At 35.6% G+C, this 23,095-nt stretch overlaps 1 protein-coding gene across 3 annotated transcripts in view; it reads right to left on the reverse strand.

Moving 5' to 3' along the window:
- The window catches only part of ANO3 (anoctamin 3), a 137,649-nt gene that overhangs the window by 68,658 nt on the left and 45,896 nt on the right, over positions 1-23,095 (reverse strand). For all 3 annotated transcript variants that reach the window (XR_004409131.2, XM_033006938.2, XM_033006936.2), the window contains exons 2-4: positions 21,597-21,809; positions 19,489-19,560; positions 7,616-7,752 (exon numbers count right to left, since the gene is read on the reverse strand). Coding sequence is in view for 2 of the 3 variants with exons in the window: in XM_033006938.2 (XP_032862829.2) it covers positions 7,616-7,752; positions 19,489-19,560; positions 21,597-21,809 (422 nt within the window). In the remaining variant the exon portion in view is untranslated. The remainder of the gene's footprint in view (positions 1-7,615; positions 7,753-19,488; positions 19,561-21,596; positions 21,810-23,095) is intronic.

The raw sequence follows: 23,095 nt of genomic DNA on the forward strand, positions 1-23,095 counted from the left end.
ACCTTTCAACTTCAATTACTACTCATCTGACCACTGACCAATTTTTGGAAATAGCCTTTAGCAGTTTGTATTGTGCTAATTATTTTAGGAGATTAATTTAAAAGCTGCTTGAGGACTCTTAAATTATGTCAGTATTGTTTTATACAATGAAGTAGTACAGACAACTGAGATCTCAACCTGTGAAGCTTTGCTTCTAACTATTTGATTCATCAACTCAGTGCCTACTTAAATGCATGCTATCATTGACTCTGGTTGGAATAGTGATAAGGAAATTTTTATTCAGGGAAAAATTCAAAGTACTTTAATGTGAAATTAGCCTCGGAAAAGCTGCATTAATAGATTATACATGTGTTTACTTTAATAAATGAACTTATTCTACCTTACTATCAACATCCAGTAAGTCAAGTCTGACATGAGAGAAACTGTCTAACCTGTTTGTTTCATGTATAAGATTTTCATTACAATTATCTAGCATATAAATGCTGAATAAAAAGAAGGGAACAAGACCCTTAATAATTACAGTTTATGATTTGCTTTACAGTTTCCTGAAATTCACCAGCAATGACAATGAAAATGAGCACGTTTTCTACCTATTTTATACATAGGTACACATAAACACAGAGGCTGACAACTGCTTAACATCATCTGTTAGTAGTTTGCTGCTAATGCACTTTCTAAGTTGCTTTAGAATATATCTAAAAATTAGTTTAATCTATTAACCTTACAATCAATTGCTATAAACAAAACAACACTAAAAGCACCACACAAGTGTTAGTCTGGCAGCATGGACAGAGCACACTGGGCTCAGCCTGGAGCTGGTTATTTTGACCCAAGGTACCCATACAGGGAGAAATGACTTTTACACTGGGGTGTAGCTCAGGCAGTGAAGAGTCTGTATTTCAATTTCTGACATTAAAGGCCTGTTGTTTACTTAGTAAAAAGAATATAAAGAAGTTTTCACATTTATATGAACCTACAGAGAAGACCAATTCTCAGCCATAATCAACAAGAGCATTTCACTTACATAAGTGTGATACAGTGCAGAAGAATTAAGCCCCCACAGCATGATATGTTTATTTTGCCTCTACAGTAGATAGGATGAAGTTCAACTTTCCTCCGTGTGGGTGGTGTTATTTGGATTTAGATTTGTAAAATTATTTAAAGAAAAGTAAATATACCAACAGACTAGTATCTGAGCTCCAAAAGCTAGATGGGTGTGCACAGCTGGGTCTCAAGGCTCCTCTTTTACAACCTGCACCCAAAATTTGCTAAATTTCTACACCACCACCACCCTCACCCCCACCCCCGAATATTTTTATTTCATGGTTATGATGTTTAGAACAAAATTCATTTTCTCCCTAAGACAGCTTGTGAGTTCTGACAACTAAATGTGCATCACCACCCCATAATAGCACCAGCTCACCAGGAACATTTTTTAGAGACAAAGATGTAGGGAAAAGTTGTAGAACCAGAAAACATTGGAGGAAGAAAGAAAGATGAGTAAAGAGACTTTGAAGTGTATTTGCTTCCTCATGGAAACAACAACAACATGTTTGCTGACCTACTGCTGCCACATAAAACTTTTGTAAACACCACCATAAAGCTTATTGGAATGGAGTCTTAGAGCCCAAACAAGACTGCATGGACTGTCCTAGATATATATATATATATATACACATATGTGTGTGTGTCTGTGTGTATATATATAAAATCACTTTGTAGACTTGGAAGGAAAAACAGGTTGGAATGGAGGAGTAAGAGGGGAAAAAAAAGCTTACAATGCAATACGCTCTGGTAATCATAGGTGGGGCAAGGAAAACCAGTTTCCTGTACCTCTTCATGTCTTGTTTTTTAGGAGATGTTTTAGAGAATAATGGATGAATTCAGGGTTATTAAATCACAGAAGTAGCCATGGAAACAATTTCAGGAACTAGGGCAGGAATTTTGACAGAAGTCTGAAAGAGAAATTGTTGCAGATCCTATCCATCACAAAGAGGTAAAGTGTGGAATTCTTCGGCATGATAACTACCTAAAACTGCAAAATCTACTTGAATAGCTTTCCAATTCCTAACTCTGAGTAGAATGGTTATATGTCTCATAAAAGAAAACTTCCTGCCAATGTAATTTATTATTGCTCTTACAACTTCATAAGATGCTATAAAGCGGAGTGATTACTGGCTGATTCATAAAAACCATCTATTTTATTTTAATTACTACTTCTCCCTAATATCATGACCATGAACTTTGCATTATTATCTTCAGTAATATTCCCACTGAATAATGCCACCACTGCAGTGGTTAGTGTCTACATTCAGAGCCCATGACTCAGCTCTTTAAGTATTTTCTGGAAATCAATACATTTCTGATGTTAACTGAACTGGGCTTATTTCCATAAAAAAAAAAGTGAGATTCCTATTTAATGCTTGCTTTGTTTCAGAATGTTTAAAAACCAAACCTGGGAGTCCAACAAGTTTACAGATTTATTAAGTTACATGGAATTAGCTGTGAAAATATTTTAAAATATTACTAGACTAATTTTTTACATTTTAAAATGTAAAAAATCTTATTCTTACTCTGATTAAGAATACTTTAAGGTGTACTTTATAAGAAATTTTCTAAGCACACAAGTAAGTTAGCAATCATCTTTTTGAATTTGCAGACTTTTAGAATAGATAAGCCACAAATACTTTTATTATATTCGTTTCAATTACTTAACTCCAAAAATATAGATCGATTGATGTTACATGTATGCTGTTTTGATTTTTCTTCCTTTTGCAAATAACCATGAGCATAATAATCTAGGAAAGAAAACTGGGGGCATATTTGCATATGCAAATATATCCAAACTATCTTGGGCATCAAAGACAACACAGCCTCATTATCATGACAGGCTGCTGTAATTACCCATGTTAATGTATTTCTGTGTATACTCCACTGTACTGTGCAGAACCTAGCTGTTTTCTGAACAGAAAGGAAGACTTCCAGAAATACCTGATCTTCCTAATAAAACTGCAGTTTAACTTTTTAGGAGTAGACTAGAGACTTATTATTTTAGCTTCTTCACAGATGACATTTTTTTCCCTTTTTGTTCTATTGAGACTTACAGAGTAAGCATGAAAAATACATTTGTACATAATATGAAAAATACATTTTGCTTCAGGAAAGTATTAGGTTTAGGTGATCTTATTCAGAATTTTGAAAGGAAGTCTGTTCAATGTTACTGTATGAGGAAGCAGCAGTGGAGTATGTTTGGAGACAGGAAGAAGCTTCCCATTTTAGTACTTAACCACTTCTATTCGCTCTTTAAGTCTAATAGTAAGGCTTGAATAAGAAGCATACTGACATGACCACTGAAAAATTTTCTTTACATGTTTATTTTTTAAAACTTCTAACTTCATGATAAAATTATTACTTTTCCTGCATTTCCTAAAATATTTTCTGAGCTTTTTTGTTTTGATAGGTTTTTTGTTTTCTTTTCTTTTCTTTTTAAACAAAACCTTGCAGCAGATGAGAACCATGCTCTAGAAGAATAAACATGAAGTTAACTTTTGTTGCACTTTACCATGTCATTCTATTCTGGGATAATGATTTTATCAGTTATCATTCCTTTTCAACTTTATTTACTTTTCTGTTGTTAGACTGCATTTATGGACTACTCCTTATCTACCAGGCTCCCTTTCCTATTCTCCTTTTCAGTATACTGTTGTCAGCTGACAATATCTTGTCCTTATTTATATGTTAAAACATTTTTATTGTCAAACCTTCTCTTTCAGCACGCATGCCTGATTTCCACTGAATGTAGGAGCAGGATGAGTGAAATAATATATGTGAAACTGGAGACAAATTGACAGGGTTAGAACATATAGCACAAATCTGTGCAACACTGAAAGTCACGGACTTAAACAGGAAAAATGAAAACAGAAAATAATTCCTGCAGAAGTATGAAAAATAAAGTATCAGGATTGAAGAACATTTTTATTCAGCAGATATTACATTTAATTTATTCAATTTTTCAAAACCACCATGAAATTCTGTAAGTGAAATATTTGTTTTGCAGAGAGAGAAGAATAGATACTTTCAAAATCACAAATATTCCAGTAAATTGCCTAAACAACATATTTCAGGTTTTCATGGGTAGGCCTATCCTTTTATAATCACTGTAATAATCTACACTGAACATACTGAGTTTTGTTCAACTTAACATGAATTTTCAGCAGTATGTCCAGCTCATTAGATACAATCTTCTATATGTTTTGGACAATTGCTTATTTAAGATCTTATTTAAAATTCCTTAGAAGTTATATAACATTTCCGGAGGCCAAAAGAGAAAAATCGTTTCAGATCCTATCCAACACAAAACTAGTCTGGACATGCAGTATTACAGTGGATAACACTGGATACCAGAAAAAGACAGCACACTAGGCTATTGTATAGGCAGCATTTCTTTACAGTTCTTGAATCCAGTGATAATACGTGAATTTTGTTCTAAAAATCCTTTCTTTACCTTGACAGATAACAAAATACATTACCTAGATAAAAAATTCATCTGATAAAAAAATTCATCAGATCAAACAGAGTAACAGTAATCTAGTGAATGAAAGGAAATTAAGGTGTAATTTCCCAAATATTCCTATTTTGCCACAACACGTGATAGTAAGTGGTACATAAAAGAATTCACTGTTAATCACTTTGCTGCTTTTCTGAACAAATGTTGCCTTTCATTTAAGTGGTAAGTCTGTTTAAGCCTGCTTTCCTTTCTTAGTGCAACTAGAGCATTTCTAATATCAACATCTCACTTGGAGACCTTCTTATTTCCTACATGTCCCTTGCAGTGACAGATACTACTCATTCCATACTTTGCTCAGCAGCCACTTCTTGGCACCATTCTTCTGTGCAAGTTCCCTTGACAGAATCACATACATCAAGTCATACTTTCTACACAATCTCAACAGCAGCAGGTGATGAAAAGACAACAGAGATGGATAATGAAGACAGATTTTTTATGGGTCTGAACAACTTACAGTTTTTCAGTACAAAATCTGTGGATTCCAAAATGATACCAGCCTATATTAAAGGAGATTATGAGTTATAAATCATAATCAAGGAAATGAGAAAAAGTAGATGACTGTCAAGAAAAATGTTGACATCCAAATGCTGTATCAAAATTATCCGATGTTTCTAAAGCTTTATAACTGCAGCAATACAAATCAGATTTATGGAAAGTGACACATCATGTATGTGAGCTGAAACACTACACAATTCTTGAAAAAAAGTGTACTGGCTTTCACCGTGTTGACAAGACAAGTTCATTATTGTTGAAGTATTCAGGTAGATCACTGAGACAGGTAATAGGAAAAAGCACTAATAATTTTTTGCCATTTTTCCTTGAGTCTCTCAGGTGTAAAACAACCCTTCCAAAACAAAACTAAATTAGAATCATTAACAAGCAGAGAATAAGAACACTCTTTTATCCTTCTACACTTTGCTAATGCAGTGTTTCTCATTTTCATTCTTTGGTCGGACTGAAGAGACATTTTTCATCCTGATAGATCACTTTCTTTTCCAAATATATGAGAGTACTTACCGGCTATAAAACTGTAGAGCAGTCTTCTGTGCTTCCAAGAACCTCAAAGATATTTAGAAGCCTCCTTTTACTGGTTTTATATCCATTTTAGGAACAAGTTTCCCTTAGACATCTTTCACTAATTGCCAGAAAGACTTGTACAATAATCTAAAGGCAAAATAGTAAACTTCTTTTCTACTATAAGCCTAGTCTAAATCCCCTCTGTCCTTTTCCTGTGGAGGCAGGCAAACAGTAAACAGGAGGAGAATCCTGCTTGGTTGCCTCATTTGCAAAAACATTATAAAAGCAGAAGGAAGTTTCCAAAGTAATTGCTGTGATAAAAGGAGTTAAGTCTAAAAGCCAGATATGGCTTCACAAGACTGATTTTAAACTCTGAAGCTGTTTGTTCGGTAGGTCAGAGCACATGAAGATTGAGACATAAAAAGTGTATTTTTGTTTAAACTTAATAAAAATACAAGGCTCTTTAAACTTTGAAAGAAAGTTAGCTTACTGGATGCCTATAAATTCTTTATCAGCCCTGAATGCAGGGCTTGGAGAAAACACAAAAGTGGTCAAAACCAAAACACAGAAGTGGAAAACCAAAGTGATCATTTTATATTTTAAATGGAAATACAAAACATATTTTGCTTTAGCACAATGAAATGCCTGTTACTAGATGGACATAATCTGTTACTAGATATTTTTGATAGCGGCCTTACCTATTATTAAAAATATTTAGTGTTTTATAACACAGTCTAAATTCTGAACATCCTGCATGATTTTTTCTGTATTTTAGGCCACATTTAACATAAAATGCTTTGTCTACCTATCAACAAAATCAAACAAGAACATCAGATATTATTTCTGTCTTAATTCAGATAGCCTTGCAGAAACAGACAAAATATCTGTCATTACCACAGTTCCATTTTCATGTCATAGATCTCCAATCTGTAGATACAGTTACCTGTAAACCTACCTAAAAGTTATTAGATCGCTATTATTATAAGAGATTTTTACTAAAAGCATCCCATGAACTGAAGTCTCAGAGATCACATCAAGCTGCTATCTGTGTTCGAGAATCCTGTAGTAATGATGATCAGTGTGACTGAGAAAACGAGCTTTGCAACAGCTACAGGACTATTGTGAAACAAGAATTCAAGGCTAACATCACAAAGTGCCACAGGTATAACGGCCTACCGAAGACTACACACAGAACCTTACAGCAATTTAATAATTTCCAGATTTGTAGCATGGGATTATTCATGCCTTTATACCAAAAATCAGAGAATGCTGGTAAAAAAGTTGTGCTGCTGAATACACTACTTCCAGTTCTTGAAGAAGAAAATTATACAGTATTTCTTCAGGTTAGGTCATTTGTCATGCATTTACAAGGAATTATGCTTAACGAAAAAGAGAATTAAGGGTTTCCCAGTCCAGAGCGAGAACATAAAAATACAAATTTTGAACTGAAAATCTGTCATAATTCTTTGGCATTATAGCGGATGAACTGCTGTACAAAATGAATTGTGATGAACATTGTGCTTTATTTGAGGTTCCTGAAAATACTTCTAACAGGAATTTCACAGAAGTGAAATATCTCTTTCATTCAATGTGTCTAGCTACCATTTGGATGTTGATTAGAAGGAGAATCCTATACTTTAGATCACGCTAGACTGATCATTTGCTACATGAACTTAACTTTTCTAAACTCTCATAATTTCTTGAGGCCTCCCAGCTGACAGGAATTTCACTCCATTCTGGGAATCCTATGCCCTAAACTCTGTCCAAAATATATTTTTTGAAAGAAGGCTACTACCTCTTAGATGAATTGATACGAATCATTCTATGTAATTTTGGTCACTTTTGGCACAGAGAATTCCATCCACTCCTTATAGAGATCAAATTGCAATACGGGAACCACCTATATTTCTTACCATGAGATGCCTACTTATTTAAGCTGCAACTTATCTAATACTTTAAAAATTATATTTTAAAAATACTTAAGTACATTCTGAGAAATGATAAAATTTAATAAAGTTTTGTGTCCATTACCTTTAAAGATGATTTAGTCCGAGTTTCTGTTTTCTGTCTGGTAAGCTTGTTTTGGATGAGCAACGACTGATCTGTACGAGCATCATAATTTCCATGTTCTGAATCATCTGTGTATGTGTCTTTGTCCTTTCCTACGTCTGAAGGAAAAACAGAGGGCTCATTTTAGGTTATAGTGGAGACAAACTAGCAGTACTCTTACAGCCACATTTGAATATTCCTTTTAAGTATCCACTTCCCAGTAACTTATATTCTATCCTTTCCTGCAGAAGTTTTTTACTTGAAATGTTATCATGTTTGTCTTAAACTAGAAGTGACTTCTATTTTCAGTAGAAAGCCTATAAGAACTATTTTTTTTAATACCATTCAAATCAAAAAAGCTTGAAACATTCTTTACAGCAGTATTGTTTTTTGTTTTGCTTTGTTTTTTGTTTTGGTTTTTTTTTTTTTTTTTTTTTAAAAAGTAATATAAAGCAAATAGTCAAATGCTTTTGTGCTTGAGTCACAATTATCAAGACTCAAAATATGTTATCAAATAGGAAGGTGCATTCTAGACACCAGAGCAACATCTCATGTTTTAAATTTAAACAAGCAATTGAAACGCCTGATTCCCCTACACACCATGCTGCTCACCATTAGATACAATATTTTAAAATTTGCATATTAAGGTATTGCAATGACCACTTCAGAACGACATTTTAGGAGGTGTATGTGATGGTGGTAGAAGATAGCTGTTCACCATGGAGGAAGTGTTTTCCTTTTCATTGGATTTGTTTTTAATTGCTCAACAAAAGTTTTTGTGACAACTTAGAGTGTCCTAAGATATCCGCAAGGTGACTGAGGACCTTCCTCAAAGCTTGCTAAGACCCACTCTCACAGACTAAATTCCCTCCATCATCACTGCAGGCAAGTTAGAAGAACTCAAGTCTCTGAGTAACTCTACACCCTCTATCAGAAAGAAGAGATTTTTACATACATTTAATTTCCTTGCACATTCTCCATCAAAACCCCATGACTACTTCCCATGTATCCCCAGCAGGAGCAAAATGAGGGGTAATGTCTGTACAACGTTGAACCATGTAAGTTTTAGGAAATGTTGGAAAATGGTTAGTCTTGAAAAAATATTTTAAAGATTAAAAATTATTCCCACACAATTATATCTTGGGCAAATTGGAAATAGAAACATATTCAGACAAAAAAGTTACCCACAAATCCTGAGCCAAGTTCTCATATCAGCTTTCACATCAACATGGGAAAAGTCAGGGGGACTGGGAACAGTATTTAGCCCAGTAATTCTAAACCCTAAATAGAAGCCAAGAAACAAGTCATGGTTGCTGTGGGAACCACAATCTTGAATTTCCTGAATTTTATATTCATAAAAGCTCATCTGCAACAACAAAGTATTTTTCATTAAGTTGTTCGGTTAAATTCTCCACAGTAAGTAGTAGAGAAAAAAAAAATAACCACAACTATCTTATGTAGCCTAAATATTTCTGAGATGGAATATTAAGCTGGAACATTTACCAAGAGCTGTTTTTTCTGCGATTTAACTACTTACATAATGATTACACAAAATGAGCCCTTGGTATTATATTGATATTAACCTCAGTAAATCTGTGAAGGGATTTCTTAATGTAGGAAACAGCCTGTTCTAATTGTCAGAGCACTAAACTCAGAGATTTTATTTTAAACAATGTTTTAACCTAATATACATGTTACTTTCTAGTCAACAAAAATGAATGTAGTAAAAAACCTGAAGAAGGTTTTGAGTAGTAGGTATACAAAGTAGGAAACCGGATACTTAAGCAACTTTGCAGATTTGTCTCATGCCCAGATGTGATGAGCTCTTAGCTTTACTAAAGCTTGTAATTGAAGCCAGTAAAACGAAGAGACAGGCCTATGAAACCTAAACTCTTGCCTCTAGATAGGACATATAAGCTGAAAGAAAGACTCACATTGAAAAGTTTATTTTTATGTGGGAAGTTTTAGAGAATTAGACATTATGACTACACCTAATGCTCAAAAAAAAAAAAAAAAAAACAACCAACCCACAACTTTGCAAAAGTACATAATGTTTTATTTAAGCAATTTAAAGTTATGAAATACATTTTCGCTTAGTGTGAAACATACTTTTACCTGCTAAATATTTTTGTTTTCAAGGACACAGCTTTTGAATTATAGCATATATTTTCTGTAAAAAAATTACCTTCCACTTAGAGATACATGCTATCTTGTCTGAAATGAAGTCAGAAAAGGTTTTAACAACAAAAAACCCACATAAAAATAAAGAAATTTAGAATTAAAAGTGTACATTTCTTATACAAAATTTTACAATACTTGCTATTGTATCTTTCAGCAGTTGATGCATTATTTTATGTACCTAAAGCACTGTCCCATAAAGTAATGGCGACAATACAGTAAAAAGGGGAGGAATGAGGATTAAAACATAGCATTTAAACATTGCACTTGAATAAGGATTTGTTATACCTGTCTGAAAAAAATGTCACAGAGAGACATAGCATGCAATCTGTATTTTAAAAGTATATTCAGAAGTGTGCACTTTTCTTAACATTCATCTAGTTTTAGACATTAATGTCAACAAAACAACTGAAGTATGCTATGTAGATATATTGAATAGACTAGTAGTCCCATTTACCTCTTCTGCAGTATATATTAAAACGGAATCTTTAACATGGATAATTATCTTATAAATTCAACGGATTGAATCATATTTCTATACCAGAATGGGGTAGAAAGAACAAAAGCAATGTGTATGTGTTCTGGGATGCTCATTTTGTTTCTTAACTTGAACTTCTTGAAAATTTATTTTAATTAATTTTAAACTCTTTAAAGAACGGAGAATGAAATATGTTGGGTTTAGAAAAATATCTTGAGAGAAAATTACAGAAATGAAGCTTTGACACTAATAGCATTGACTATGTTTTTGGATTTCTCTATGAGCAGGTGTGTCTTCCTCTATTTGGTATCCACCACTTATTAAAAGAGAAAGTCTCTCTTCTGTAATTTTTCCAACTTGAGCTTGGTCATTCCTAATGTCACCAATGCATACTACAATACACAGTGATTTAACTCCATATGCCTTTCATGAATAAGGGAAGATCCTAAACTTCCATAACATTTTTACATAATATTTGTCTATAGAGCCACACTATTTTCTGCCACGTTTTCCTCCACTATCTGTTTTATTTGTGATTGCCACAAGCCAAACCAAGATAGTATCTTTGAATGTTGGCGATAGACTTGTACTGTCAAAGGATATTTTTAATATAATATACCCCAAAAGCAATTATATGGATAAACAGTCTTTTGGTTTGGCTTGTATTATAAGTATCCATCTTTAAATTCAAACACAGTCTTTACTTGGCTGTAGCTTCACAAGATGTCAAGAGAAAAGCTTGGCTGCCTCAAACTCTTTCCCTCTGCACTGTGGGAAAGCTACTGTTTACTTCATTTTTTACTTCCCATCATGCCTTCCCTGGCCTACAACAACTCACTTGGTTGTTATGTCAAAAACAACTGCCAGCTCTCCCTGCTCTTGTCATTCTTGGATGGGCTCTAATGCCAACCATCACAACTAGCCTGCTTGACTTTGGGAGGGGGAGGGTATAGGCAAGAAGCCATAAGAGAAAAAACTAACAAACAAACAAACAACAAATCCAGTTCATATTGCTCTAGAAGCTTTAGGCTTTTACATCAATTAACAGAAACATGTCTTCTTAACAGAATTCAAACCACAGCCCGCCTCTCCGAGCGTATGTTCTCCACCATTAATAAATGCCCATTTGTGTAGATCAGTGAACTTTCAAGTGCTGCTAATTCTTCCATTAAACATTTTTAGTTATTTTTATTTTATTTTTCATCTTCCAAGAGCTAAAAACAGTTGATCAAATTCTCAGCTGTGTAGGTCTAATCGGTCTAATCACTAAAATACTGCTCTACAATGGCCAATGATCAATGTTTATGTTGAAATACATCAACTCAGCACACATGTTTTTAGCTTTCAGTTAACCCACAATCCATGTATATATTCAGTAAGGTACTAGAGAGAATAGTAATTTCCAGAAATGTCTAAAAAAGCTTTAGTCAATGTAAAAATATAACAAAGCTGTCAGAGTATCATAATTGTTTATGAAGCATTTTTCTGTTTCTCCTTCACTGTAGAGTCAAATAAGCAAAAAAACCCACCACAAAAAATAAAACAAAATAATTTCTACCCTGTTGGGGAGACTCTTAGATAAAACCAGCTCTCCTACACTAATGCTACAGTAAATGACAGATCTAGAGTTACTTGAAAAACTTTGAGACTGCAAAACTTCAAAACATATAAAGAAAAAAGAGGATGGAAAAAAGAAAAAAAATGCTTTGTGTAAAAAATAAAAGCCTGCTCCAGTGGGAGGACTGCAAATGGGAGGATTCTTGTCACAAACTGCTTCAGTGTGGATCCCTTCCACAGGGTGCAGTCCTTCAAGAGCAGCCTGCTCCAGCACAGGTACCTCCCATGGGGGTCACAAGTCCTGCCGGCAAACCTGCTCCAGCGTGGGTCCTCTTTGCATGGGGTCACAGGTCCTGCCAGGAGCCTGCTCCAGCATGAGATTTTCATGGGGTCACAGCCTCCTCCAGCTGCAGCTACCTGCTCCAGCATGGGGTACTCCTTGGGCTGCAGGTGGCCATCTGCTCCACCATGGCCCTCCCATGGGTGCAGGGCACAGCCTGCCTCCCCGTGGGCTTCACCACGGGCTGCAGGGAATCTCTGCTCTGGTGCCTGGAGCACCTCCTCCCCTCCTTCACTGACCTCGGTGTCTGCAGAGTTGTTTCTGTCACATATTCTCACTCCTTTCTCTAGCTGCAGTTGCTTTCCATAGTAACTTTTCCCCCCTCCTTAAATACATTATCCCAGAGGTGCTACAACCATTACTGCTGGGCTCAGCCTTGGCCAGCGGTGGGTCCGTCTCGGAGCTGGCTGGCATTGGCTCTGTCGGACACGGGGGAAGCTTCTAGCAGCTTCTCACAGAAGGCATTCCTGTGGTCCCCCAATATCACACCCACACACACCCCCCTTGCCACACAAACCCTGTTCAGGTAAAATAGTATTGCTATTGTAAACAGAATATGAATTAGCCTTTACGCAATCTCTTTATGTGAGTTTTCAGAGTACCTACTAAAAGGACGTCAAAGATCTAAATATTAATACTACAAAATCTTATATTTAAAGACATTGTGCTTGCAGAACTGATTGAAGAACAATACAAAGCAACTATAATGCAACTTTAAGCAATTAGTATAACCAATAACAGTATCTTACTGATGTATTTGACTTATTCAATTACGTTAATTAAGACTTATGTGGCAGTTCAGAGCTTTCTGAACTGCTGTCACATAATAAGTTTTATTTAAAAAAAAAAAATCATTAAAGTTACATATACAACTTGCAAGCCCCAAGTAACCTCTTACGGGAAGAAAAGTTAATATGCTATTATGACTTCAAATCAGAAAAGGAATGTTTCGGTGTTAAACTATTCAGCTTTGCTTAATACTACAAAAATAAGATAGGAAAAAAAAAAAAGCATGAAATTTTAAATGAAGATGAGGATAATAAGTCAGAGAAAAGGATGACAGCTTCTAATTCCAGAGGCAGAGACCAAATCATATTTCAATGAAGTCAATGGAAATTTCACTTCTGAATTCAGTAGGTCAAGGACTTCTCTTCAATCATGTACATACTTAAAGTGGATGCACCCATATAATTCTTAGCATACCCGAACATGTAAGTGATGGTGTACCGTCACCTTGGATCCATATTCAAGTATCAAGTGATTTTAAAAAGTTTTGACTATTAATCAAGCAGATAACAGATCTCTTCATCCTCGTAGTTGTTTTGTCTTCCTATCTTGTAATACAGAGACATGAGGAGTAACTTCAGTCTTCATACATCACAAAAACCTATCTGCACTTCCTGACATACAGTTTTGCTATGCGTGATGCATGACAGGCAGATTTGCCCTAAGGCTACTTATAGGATAAAATGTTGGAGAGATTTTCATTTCTGGGAGTCTTTTAGCTAACAATGCAGAAGCAGTTAGTTTAGAAATTGATTTCTAGGTCTACACTTGTCCTGGCTTCAGCTAGGATAGAGTTAAGTTTAGTTCTTAGTAGCTAGAATAGTGTTGTACTTTGGATTGCCTCTTCATTTTTGGGTCTTCTTAACTTCTTGGCTATCTTTCTTTCTACCATACTTTTCTGAAGGGGCTGGAGTGCATTCTAATTTTATGACAGAGGATAAAAAGCACTTGTCCTGATTTCTCTGTAATATACAATTCGCCAATATATGTTAGATAAATGTAGTGTAGGATAGCAAATGTTTTCCAACAGAAATGTGGCATAGTTATGGAAATTAAAATTAATATAAAAATTATTCCTAAATAGCTTCTGTTTCACAAACTTTGAATGATGACACAAGTCAATCCTTTGAGCCTTTACATATTTACGGATAGGCCTTGCAAAGCTTTAGTTAGAATGAGATTATTGGTCAAGAAATTAATCCCTTTCTGTCCTAATTTCAGTCCTAGAAACAACAAATAACCTGGATAAGGATACTACTAGGCAACTAGATAAGTGACACTGTGATGGATTTAGGTCATCTTGTTTTATTCTGCTGTGTACATGAAATGTATTATATACATAACAAAGTTTTTCAGCTACCCATGTGTGTGTATTTTCTTAATTTTCTTATTATTTTCTTTCTTAATGTACAATTTCCCATGAGGTTTCAGACATTGGTAGACATTACACAGATTATTTCTCATTTTTAAAAAGGGAGTCAGGCAGATATTATTGCTGTTTGAAAGAGTTAAGATGGTGGACAGAACTGGTACAAGCAGATTAAATGCCTGAAATACTTCAGTATTTTGAGCCTTAATATTAAGTTTGAAGACTAATCCTTACTACGTTTCAGCAAGCACTACACTCATAACAGATCACACAGCTTCTTCATCCGCGCTTCCAGCTCTCCATATCCTCTGTGATCTTTCAGTCCCTCCTTTCAAGTAAACATAAGACGTATTGCACAGGTTATTCTGCCCATTTTGGTTTATCATAACATCACCAAAATTCACTTACAAGCACTTCTATAAGAGAGAACTGAAAAAAGTTTTTATCATGCAGTTATTATAAAATTTTGTTGCATTGTTAATTTTGGTTCAGGTCTTCATTTCTCAGTTCACTACACAGTAGCATGGCACATAAATAAGGGAGGTTTTTTATATATAAGCTTTATAGTAACTGGATTCAGGATACATTCATAATACAACATAACTGTTAGAACAAAATTATGAACTACATCTTTCATGATCAAGTTTCTATCTGGAAATGATTCCATGTCATGCTAAGGAGGATGAGTTATTATGCATAAATTCCTCATAATGAACCTAAGTCAGAAAAACACAGAACTGAAAAAAACCCATACATTAACTAGGGTTGTTTTATTTGCTACTCAGTGTTGGTTTTATTTGCCAAATAACTTAAAATTAGATACTCATTATATCTAAATCCTGAATGCTAATTCCTACTGATTATATTATTCATTACTCATTTTTTACATCTCATTTGATACTAAATATTTCAGCCTAACATTGCAGGGCAGATCCTCTGATGATCCTCTACCATTTCTGATAGTAGGATCTACAGAAAGCTACTTATATGCTTATTTTGTTCAATAAGCATATTGGATTTTTACGTTAACAAGCAGATTATCAGATTCACAAGTCTTTCTCCTAGCCTAACTGTATTTCCAATATGACCTAACTCCTGAAAACCTTGACAATGAAGCTAGGTATGTGATAAACTGAATTTTTACAGGCATTAATCTGTATTCTAATAAGAAATCCCTTTTGTAAGTCTGGTTTAGAGTGTTTGAAAGTGAACATAAAGTCAAACCTGTCAACATTAAATGACAGTAATTTTAACAATGGAAAGGGACTTGGCAAATGGAAAAACATCAGTCCAAATACTGCCACTGCTCTATTTTTTTTTGCTAAACCCAAAGGATGATTTGAAAAAAAGATCAGAACATTCATTGGAATATTATTTACTGGTTTTGTGAGCCTTTGCACCTCGCACAGTTCTTTTTCACCTGTACTATGCATTAGAAGAGAGTGTTTATCTCAGTTATGTCAAGAAAAAAGTTATTCTTAGAAAAATGGGATTATACTGAATTAACGTAAAACAAGTTCTCCTGCAAATCATGTAAAGTCCCTTCAGCTTAACTCAAGAGTGCTTCATTCTCAGTTCGACAATCAAGAACTGCTAAAATCTCTTAAACTCAGTTAACTGCTTTCTAAAGGACACTCAAATCTCCAAAATGATACGCAGAAACCACCTCCTCTAATTTTAACAGATTACACTGAATAGGATTTTTCAGCTGTTCACAGTGATAAAATTCATGCAAATAACCTTCATCAAAATTGTTTACTTTCAGATTTCTTTTAGAAAAGATGGCCAGCCAAATTAGTGATCATTCAAAGACAAGGTGCATTCCTTTTACACATATGATGGCCTTTAAGGAAGAAGAAAAGCATTGTTTTAAAAATTTAACAATTACTGTTTGTTTATACCTGCATGTGCACACAGACATACTCCTGCACCAGCGGAGCAGCTGCATTAAGTAATTTGCTAGTTAACTCTAATGTGTCTGCAATTCTGTTGTGTTTCCAGAACATTTTTTTTTTGTTTGTTTTTTTTAAGTTCTAGATGTAAACAAATTTTTATTAGTGTGACTCTCCGTATGTAGTTACTATGTAACTACTAGGAACTAACTATTCCCAGTTTATTTTTTCCAGCTCCAACTAGAGCCACAATCTATTATTGGTAGTTGCAGTAAAGCCAGAAATTCAGTAATTGAAGTTAAAGCTATGTAATTTAAATCCAGCTGGCACAATCAAATTAATTACTGAGCATGTCTTCCTGAAGGAAAACAAAGCACAGTAAAAATGGAACGGAATATAAATACACACTACATTTTTTAAGCAAGTATCCACAGACAGAAGACTGGGAAAAAAAAGTAGAATGTTGAACTTCCTTTGAGAGAATGAATGTCAAATGTCTGAGCATCATTGGTGTGACTTTCAAATGTATTAGAAAATATTTGACAGTGGAATTATATTGTCACAGCAATGAGTTCAGTCTTTAATGCCCAGGTTCTTCTGTAGCACAAATATACATTTATCTACAAACACAACACACATATTTTCATTTTTTCTTATATTTACTACTTACAAGATCCTGACACCCAATTCTAAAAAAAGCATGGAAAATTTTTTTCCTATTTTACTAAATCTATGCATTGTTCTTGTTACCCAAAATACCACACTGACTGTCTCTGTCATCTCACATAAGCATCTCTCCTGAGCATTCCAGTGCATCTGAAACCTCATAGTTCATGTTACATGCTACTGAAGCTCCATGGCTATTACATTGCTTGAATTTACCTATTCCCCAAACTAAAAACACTACTTACCACCTAAAACTGACAGAGAAAACAGAACACAAATCCATAATGCCCTTGGTTCTGTTTGTCTGTGTAAGCAGTAGCAAAGGTGTAATACATTACCTTCTTACATTATAAATCCATCAACATCACTAACTAAACCAGTCCAACAGATTTATGGCCTCATCTATAGTAAATTAAAATTAAGAAGAACTTTTCCACTGAAGTCTTTTGTTTGATGCCTGTTAATCCTCCTCTCACAAGAAGACAGTTTGTCTATGGACATAATTCTGGAAGAGGAGAAAGCTATTTGGCCTATTTAATGTACAGTTCCGTGATGCTGTCTAATTAAAAATTCACCACATTCACTTAATTCAGCATTCTTTCATGTTCTCAGGAGAGCAGTTAGAAAAGCTTCACTAAGATGATGATACCCATTAACGAGTCTGTTTTGCAAACTCCATCAAAGTGCCGGTGTACCAACTAAAGCATGCAGCAGTGCTGTATCCTTTTCACCTATTCGGTGATCAAAGTTCAAGCAGCAATATTCCTTTTTTTTTTTTAAAAAAAAAAAAAAAAGCCTTTATTTCCTGCTTACCAACTCCCCATTCAGGATAAAATTCAAAATTTTAGTCTGGGAGACAAATTCTTACCCACATAAATACAATCCTCAAGCTCAAACAAAACTTCATTTTGAAGGCTTAAAGAAAGGCCAGTTTTTAAAATACACCTTTACTTGTCCCTGATTTTGTGAACCTCACTGATAATGCTGATTTTTATCTAAGGCAATTCTTACTACTGAGTTCTGGGATTTATTTATAAATACAGTTTCATTTTTCACTCGTAGCTGAACATCCTAACCAATAACGCTTCTGTATATACAGAACAACTTCACAGATATCAGTGATCTAATTTACTCAAGTAACATGGACAAATTAATGAATCAAGTTAGCAAAGGACTACCATTTAACTATTTCTTCTCTCTTCAAAGAGCACAGCTGTAGTCAGAAGAGGAGAAACATCCACACCAAAACTTAACATTATTTTGAGATGATGAGACTCAGTCTATCTTTTCCTCAATTGCTGAACCCTCCATGTTTCTTTTCAGATTAAAATGAGGTGATGTGAATGAAAAGCAGTGCATCACTAACAGAAAGAATTACTGCTGCCATACATAAATATGCAATAATATCAGCACATGTATGTGTAAGCAATTAGAAAAAAATAGAACAGAATATAAAAAGAAAGAATTGTAAGTAAATGGTAACAGTGCAATCGTCTAGTACTCATGCTTGCCTACTGAATGAAACCAAACACTAAGTGTGCAGTAGCTTCAACTAGAACCTTACTGAGACACATGATTCTCTTATACAATCTTCATGTAAAATTTTTCTTCTGTGTCATGATTTTGGAGTAATTTGATTTTGTTTTGGAGGAAGTATCAATTTCACTCATGTTTCCAGTAACTACCTCCTTAGGGGCCCTTGAAGATCCTATTATCTATCATACATTTTAGGCATCATGAAAAATCAATATTAAAATATATGAGAGGTTAAAAGAAATATCTTTCTGAAAGCAGATCTCTTCCCTTCTGCATGAAGATACAATTTCTAGTTTGATGATACATTGACTATGAGCAAAAAGATCTTCCATGGTAGTTGTGCAAGGTGCAGCAATATCTGTGTGTACTTCAGATGGGTAATATATGGCCAGGGAATTTCAAAATTAATTAATTTCAAAATTAATTAATTTTAGAACTTTAGAATTATTACTCATGTGTGTATATACAGACTCATTTTCAGTTGCAAGAATGGGATTATTCTAAGAATAACTCCTTTCCTACATTCTCTGACTTAATTAAAGTATCAAAATGACATTAATACAGGCACAAATATGCCTCAATTATAACTATTTTTCTGTGTTCCTTTTTTTTTTTGTTTTTTTGGCCGGTTTGGAACACTTTCTATACATGAATAGCTAAAACAAAGCCAGGCAACATTACAACTGCAGCCGTAACAATATTGAATAACATGGCTATACAGGAATAATATTAACCGAATAGTAGTAACTATTTCAAAGGAATTTCAAAAACATGTTTTGAAGTGACTGTATTATGAACGATTGCTATGGGAAAAGGTTACACTGAATGTATGAAATAAATATTTCTCTGTCTTTAATCCCTATTTATTGTTAGTCTGAAAGGTGAGAAAATATCAGGAAATTTATGACAGCACATATTTCTTCAGTCACATTTAGTATCCTCTTTCAAAAAACCTGGCAGCTCAGGGCAAGCATGGCCTTTCCACATTTAAATACTGCAAGTGTATTTGAAGATTCATTGATTATTATTATTTCAGTTCAGACACAAACTTACCTAAAAATGGATCACTGTATTCTGTATTAGACAGCTTAAGTAAGTTGTTTTCCAAAGTCTCCATCACTTTCGCTAGAATAAAGGTAATATTCATATCAGCATTCACATGTATTTTGTAAGTAAAAGACACACTTTTTAAAACTGTCAGTGACTCAAGTGAAAAACTTTTGGCTGAAATTTTGAAGAGCACTTACCAATGGTGGAAAAAAAGAACAAGATCACTTTAATCAAAACTTTCACTCTATTCCTGAGAGTTTTAACTCAGTGAAATAACTCAGAGTAATAATTATTACCTGTGAACATTAAAGAAGGACTTATCAAAATTTAGTAGCAGAAGCCAGCCAGCTAATTTAGTCTATAAAGGTTCACACACAGTTGGCAACAGTGTATGGCAACTGTTGGAAAAAGGGGCACGCACAGTGGCTGGGTTCTCCAACTAGACTAGTCTCTCTGTTAAGGCATATTTATCTGTTACAATAGAAATCATAAATTATAAGTAGTTAATTTTTCTAACACAAGCTAAATTTCATAGGGATTTTCTGCGTTTTCTCTCATTCTCTCCATACCACTCTTCCCTGATTCTGTTATTCCTCTGCTCCTCCATGTTCATACTTCAAGACATTTCTTGCCAGAAGCCTAATATTTATTTTTCCTTTCTCCTAGGATGGATTACAGAAAGTGTCCTGGAGTGAGTGAGTGGTGGAGTTTTTTGGTGGCAGGGGAGGGGGCTATCGGGGCGGCCCCCTGTGAGAAGCTTCTCGAAGCTCCCCCAGCTCCATGTCAGCTCCACGTCTGTTTGGGAAATTGAGCCAATCGTCTGCGCCTCTGCAATAACGTCTTTAAGAAGGGACGTGGTGACGGGCAGTGGGACTTGGGAGGAGAAGTTGCTGCAGCTGCATGAACGCCAAGGTCAGTGGAGGAACGGAGGAAGAAAGGAGGGGGGAGGTGTGCCGGAGCAGAGACCCCCCTGTATCCTGTGGTGAGATGGCAGGGCGGCCCCCCCCTGCCACCCATGGAGATCTACGGTGGAGCAGACATTGATTTGTGGCCTGTTGCTCCTGCTCAGCTGATCAAGGTTCTGTGCCTGAAGAAGGCCAGGGTCTTTTGGGAAAAGGTAACCCCGCTGCTGTAATTCAGCGCTGGGAGGATTGCAGCATGTGGGGGAGTCCCACACCGGAGCAGCTCGGGAAGGGCTGCAGCCGTGGGAGGGAATCCAGTCGGAGGAAGTTAGTGACCCATGACGGAGCAGTGTGGGGAACGCTGAGGCCCGTGGGAGGAATTCAAGTCGGAGAAAGTTTGTGGAGGACTGTCTCCTGTGAGAGGGGGACCACGGTGGAGCAGGAGGAACAAGTTTCGGACACTCCCCTCACCGAAGATGAAGGAAGTGGCAGCACTGACTGCACCCCCCATTCCCTGCCCCTGCGTCACTGGGGGAGGAAGTAGAGATATCGGGAGCAGAGCTGAGCCCGGGAAGAAGGGAGGGGTGGGGGGAAGGTGTTCTCAAGATGTGGCAATGCTTCTCACTGTCTTTCTCTGTTATGTGTTGTTAGTGTCTGTAATAAATGTATGTTCTTTTTTTTTCTTCCCCTAATGAGTCTGCCTTTTGCTCGTGATCATAAAAGGGGGATTTTTCCCCATCCTAGTCCTATCTTGAACCCCAAGCCTGGCTCTCTGTCCCTTCTCATTGCCGGAGGGGAAGGGAGAGAGAGCTGCTGCATTGTGGTTGGCTGCCAATCAGGCCTAAACCACGACAGAAAGCTTCAATGCTCTTCCCCAGCATAAAGGAACACTTCATTGACTTGCTTTCAATGAGAAGGAAATAATCTTGTAATTCAGAAAAACAAAATAATAATTAGGTTAAGCCTCCCTTCAAACATTATAGAGATTCAGTCAAGAACTTGGTACCATGGTTGTTCTAGCCGTTTTGTGCAAAAACACCTCTCCCACAGACCGTAAATATCTTAACAAAGCAAAGTTTACCAGATGCCCCTATAATTAAAGAAAGATGCTAAAATAATGGTCTCTAAGACACCAAAGGAGTTCAGATGATGTTCCCATAGATCCCTTCCATTCACAGTGTTGGAACAAGCTCCTGAAAAATGTCCTACCTCGTTCTGACACTACATCCACTGTAGCTGTAGATGTCCCTGCACTCAGAGGCTGAGGCCGGGGCTGTGGCTGCACACGATTTGGCTGCAGAAATGATGAATGCTTGCTCAGGCTCTGAGGATGTGTTTGGCTCTGGGCTAGACATGGCATAGATCTTCTAGAGGGTTTCAATGGATGCTCTTTCACTGTCTCACTCTTGCTTGTATTCATACCTGAAAAAGTCAAATGAAAAAGAACATAAGCTCTGTCATATTAGGCAATAACAAAGACAGACGGCTAAGTATGAAAAATCTAGGTCATTCATGCACTTAATAAGGAACTCTCCAACTAAACAAAAATGTTTAAATTATTTAAAGCTCAAAGAAGAATACAGAGTTGGGAAAAAAATCCAGGAAGTCTTCACCTACCCTTCCATCCACTTGCCACAATTCAAATTCACAATATTCTACATCTGATGATTCTGTGGTACAGACGTTCTATAGTCATTCAGAAACAAATGACAGCATCTAGTTTCATCCCCATTATGATTCCTAAACAAAATTTGAATTCAGTGGTAGAAATGAATAAAACTCCTCAAACAAGCAAGCAAGCAAACAAACAAAAAAATGAAATACAAGCAAGAGATGTTCACAAACTTCCTGAAGGTGTCATGAACACTTTCTCCTTTGAAATGCAGCTGTTTGCCAGTTCTGATGAAACCATTAGCTGTTTCTAGTTTTTCTTCTGAGACACACTCCAGTCTTGGGTTTTCATATGTGTTGCCTGGCTTTTGGTTCAGGTGCCTACATAGAGACACCAGTCAACCATGTGGTACCCGTGAAAATGTTTGAAAAAATCAGATTGTTAATTTCAGTGGAAAATACACTTTGGGAATCCTTGTTTTCAATGCATCATTTAAAAAATAATGCAAAATTCACTCTGTTCCAAGTTTCTCCCATCTTAACATTATAACTTTGTGTTTCCAAAATATATCTCACAAGTTTTTTTATAATCAGCATGGTCTCTATTCTATCGTCTTGTTGGTGACAGAACAAATTTACTGTAATAACTGCTTGTATTGCCTGTCCACACACAAGAGATTGGCTACATTTCCTAAACTTATGCTTACAGTATCAGGCATTAAGAACCTTATCTATCATTTGAATTTATGGCACTTATTTTTAACTCTCCAAATCCTGAGACAAAGTTTCATTTTATGTTAACTGTGATCCTTATTTACAATAAACTGTAATAATGTAATATTAATTTCTAAATTTTCTACTTTTTCTAAAAATTCACAGGGAAACACTAAATAATGCAAATGATGATGTAATGGTGACATGAAATAAGGGAAAAAGTGAATTTATTTTCTGTCTCTATTACTTGAAAGGCTTTTTGCCAGGATGCAACTCCAGAGCCCATTCCTGACCAGTCGGCAGTGTGCAGCCCCCAGCACAGAATTGTTCATCAACATGCACCATATAATGCATTATCACCAACTTCATTGACATTATCACTC

Source organism: Tyto alba, unplaced genomic scaffold, assembly GCF_018691265.1.
Source record: "Tyto alba isolate M040663 unplaced genomic scaffold, T.alba_DEE_v4.0 Super-Scaffold_8, whole genome shotgun sequence".
Lineage (NCBI taxonomy): Eukaryota > Metazoa > Chordata > Aves > Strigiformes > Tytonidae > Tyto > Tyto alba.